General features: G+C 40.1%; 1 protein-coding gene across 1 annotated transcript; it reads right to left on the reverse strand.

Moving 5' to 3' along the window:
* Positions 1-1,126: 1,126 nt before the first annotated feature.
* Positions 1,127-3,329, reverse strand: LOC106321559 (stress response protein nst1-like; the record flags this gene model as incomplete). The annotated part of the gene is given in 3 exon segments (XM_013759812.1): positions 1,127-1,520; positions 1,673-2,568; positions 2,772-3,329. Coding segments are annotated over 3 exon segments (1,548 nt in total), but the record flags the coding sequence as incomplete, so codon positions are not given.

A 3,329-nucleotide genomic window follows, 5' to 3' on the forward strand; every position in this document is an offset into this window, starting at 1 on the left:
AGACCACTTTTGAATAACGCACAATATACACATTATCCTCTCAAAGCCGGGCGGCCCCCTTCTGAGAAAACCCCTAGACAGGAATCACAAACCCTAATCTTATTATGAGGTCGTAGTCAAGATGATAGCGCCTTGGAGAATCAACAAGATACCTAACGCAAACGACGACAATGGAATCAATTAGAAAGACCGCCGAGCACGCAAATGGAATTTGATTAGGTTAAACGCATGTACGGAGCGAAACCATTGTGAATCAATCGAGAGAGGTAAGGAGACTTACCGATAGGAAGGCCATTGAAGCAAAACGTCGGCAGAAGAAATAAAGAAAGAGAGCTTCGAAATTGGGGATGATGATGATGTCGAAGTTCGAATACAACCTTCACGATTCCGATTGAATTCGTGTTGAATTACTTCGTTCGATTTTTGCCAGCGACGAAACCCTAAATGAGAAAAAAGATTTGAGAAGAAGAAGAAGAAAAGGAAAATAAATGATAAAAGAGGGCACAAATGTGAAATATGGAACGAACCGGGTGGGTATTCGGGTCAGGGTTGGGCCCCACATAGAGTAGCGCAGTAGTAAATGAATTTTACCTTTTACCAAATTGCTCCATTGATTTTTTTCTTTCATCAACATCATTTATTAAACAGATCAGATTTCGGATATCATATTTTCATCATAAACCGGTAAATTTATGTTTCAGAATATAAATGGCTAAATAAATGACATGATATCCCTTATCTATTCTGTAAACATAGTAACATATTGTTACTGAATTCAAATAAATGACAAGATTTCATTATGGTATCTAAGATTGCTTGGACTCTTTTATTACGTTTGGTTTGTTTCATCAATACAATAACTATCATTGCAGCAATCTCCAAAGGATCCAAATTAGTGATCTCAGTAAAACGTACAGTAGTTTTCTATATATGGTGTTTTGGCCTTTTCATATTTAAATTACGATCACTATCACAGAAAGATGTAAATGTAATTTCAACTCACAATTCACAGTTTTCACACTCATTTGATCGAATGATTCAAGTCACTTCATTACCAAGCTCATATTAGGGCCTCCAACCCATCGAGATAGAGAGGAACACGCTTTCTAAGTTGCGCCATAACCAGTCAAGAAAAAAGATTACAGTATATAGATTTGGTTTCCTTTATAAGGTTATGTCGCACGAGTAGATTTGGTAGGAACATGTTCAGACACCAACCAAAGCAAGTTAAGTGAGAGACTTTATCAGAGTAAAGAGTACCTGACTATAGTTATGCGTCGAGTGTTCAGTGGAGCTGTGTTTTCAAGCTAAAAAAACTCAAAAGTCTCCATCAGAGACTCGAGTGGCAAACATAGACAGATACAGACAGACCAAGTGCGATTATCTGCAAAAACTCTCCTCATTTTTTTTCTTTTTGAATTTGCGACTACCAAACCGATTGCACATCTTCTTGGTGGTTCTCAACTTCACCTGCCGCCACAAATTGCTTCCCGGTCCCATCCTTTAAGCCCTTCACCTTCCTGCACAATCACAAATTGCACTATATGATTCCACTCTTCATCGCATTTTTTAAGATTAGGCTGCTTAAATTTTGGTGTGAGATTCACATCTTATCGTCTTGTGATCTCAGAATAGTACAGAAACAAAATGTTTTCAATCGTACAAGACTTACTTGAGCCAGTGATTCGGAGAAGGGTGTTCAAAGGGATTGTTCTGAGCAGATCCAGTTGGACTCCTGTTGTTCAAGAGAGTGCTTTCTGTTTGTGTGCTACAAGAAAAAGGACTCTCTGTGCCAGATAATGCAGGGAAGAACATATTCTGTGACCAAGGATCATGGTTGTTTGTAATGGGGCTGAATACGCTGTTTTGGTGATCACTTTCAGGGCTGTCCCTATGTGAATAAGCATCCTCTTTTGCAAATAAGGAGGATGCTATATGATGACTTTCCTCGGTAGATCTAGTTGTCTCTGAAGGTATAATCCAGTTTGCTGACCCACTAACTAAACCAAGACTGTTTTGGCCAAGTGGGCTCTTCCACATTTGCCAGCTTCCGTCATTAGCTTGTTTTTCATCAGCAGCCCGTGATTTGGACAAAGGAGATTCAATTGGGGATGGCTTGCTGATTTCACGAGTAGGTGTATTCTTCATTGAATGGGGTTTTCCTATCCCAGTTTCATACCCAGCCCTTAAATCAAGTGATTCTGAAACAGGTCCCAGCAGAGATATCGGATCTGGAACATAACACGGATCTTCAAAATGTTCATCTTCACCAGGTTGAGGGAGAACAATCTCTGTTGGAGGTGAGAAACCTATACTACAGGTAGTGGATCCACTAGAGTATACCGGTATGGTAAATGGCGATGGGAGGCCAAAACTGATGGGATTGTCAAAGGTACGTATTGAGGAAACTTGACTGGAAATTTGTGAGCTCTGAGCTGCTTCCTGGGGCTTTGTACTAGGTCTACTTATAGTACTAACATTCGGGGAAACAGGAACAGATGTTGAACGGGCAAACAGTTGGTGCCATGCTTTTCGAGGTTCTCTTGTCGGCTTTGGCTCAGAAACAACCTGTGGAAAGAGCATCGCATATTGAGTTATAATTGGGAAAAAAATGGAAGTAAACTAATTCACATTTCACTTGACATTTTACAATACGAATGTAAATTTTGAAATCATATGAAGCAGAAAACAGACAAGTTAACTAAAAAACACACGAGTTTACTCATAGCCATAGTCCAAAAAGATATGTGAAAATTTGGAAGGACACTTACTGCGTGATTAGCATTCGTATGAGAATTAGTATGAGCAGAGGTATGTGAATTATCTGTAGAACCGATGGGTTTGGTTTCTTTTGCAATAGTAGCAGAAGTGATAACGCCTCTCCCAAATAAACGGCTATCACTGAAAGCCTTAGAAGAGGATAAAAATGTCCCCTTCACTCGATCAAAGTACCTACCGCCAGATTTTGTACCGTTACTAGTGGCAGTATTCTCTATACCATGGTCATGTCTCCTTTCCATGTTGGAGCCCCTATCATGTTCCAGATGATCATCCTTATCAACATTGCGCTTATGATCGATTTCCTTTCCTGTTCTCTTGTTATGCTCTTCACCATCAGAACTGCTCTTACTTGAGGCTTTATCCCTTTCTTTCCTTCTCTCCTGACGCTTCTTCTCCGCCTCTCTGACGATTTTCTCCTTCGCAGCTAGTAATACTTTGCTGCATTTCTCGGCCTCAATCTTTTCATCTCTCAGCTTTCTCCGTTCTTCCACTAGTCTTGCGACTTCTTCTCTTTGTTTTCTCTCTTCCTCCTCTGAAAGCTCCTTCTC

This window comes from Brassica oleracea, unplaced genomic scaffold (genome assembly GCF_000695525.1).
Source record: "Brassica oleracea var. oleracea cultivar TO1000 unplaced genomic scaffold, BOL UnpScaffold01980, whole genome shotgun sequence".
In the NCBI taxonomy this organism is placed as follows: Eukaryota; Viridiplantae; Streptophyta; class Magnoliopsida; order Brassicales; family Brassicaceae; genus Brassica; species Brassica oleracea.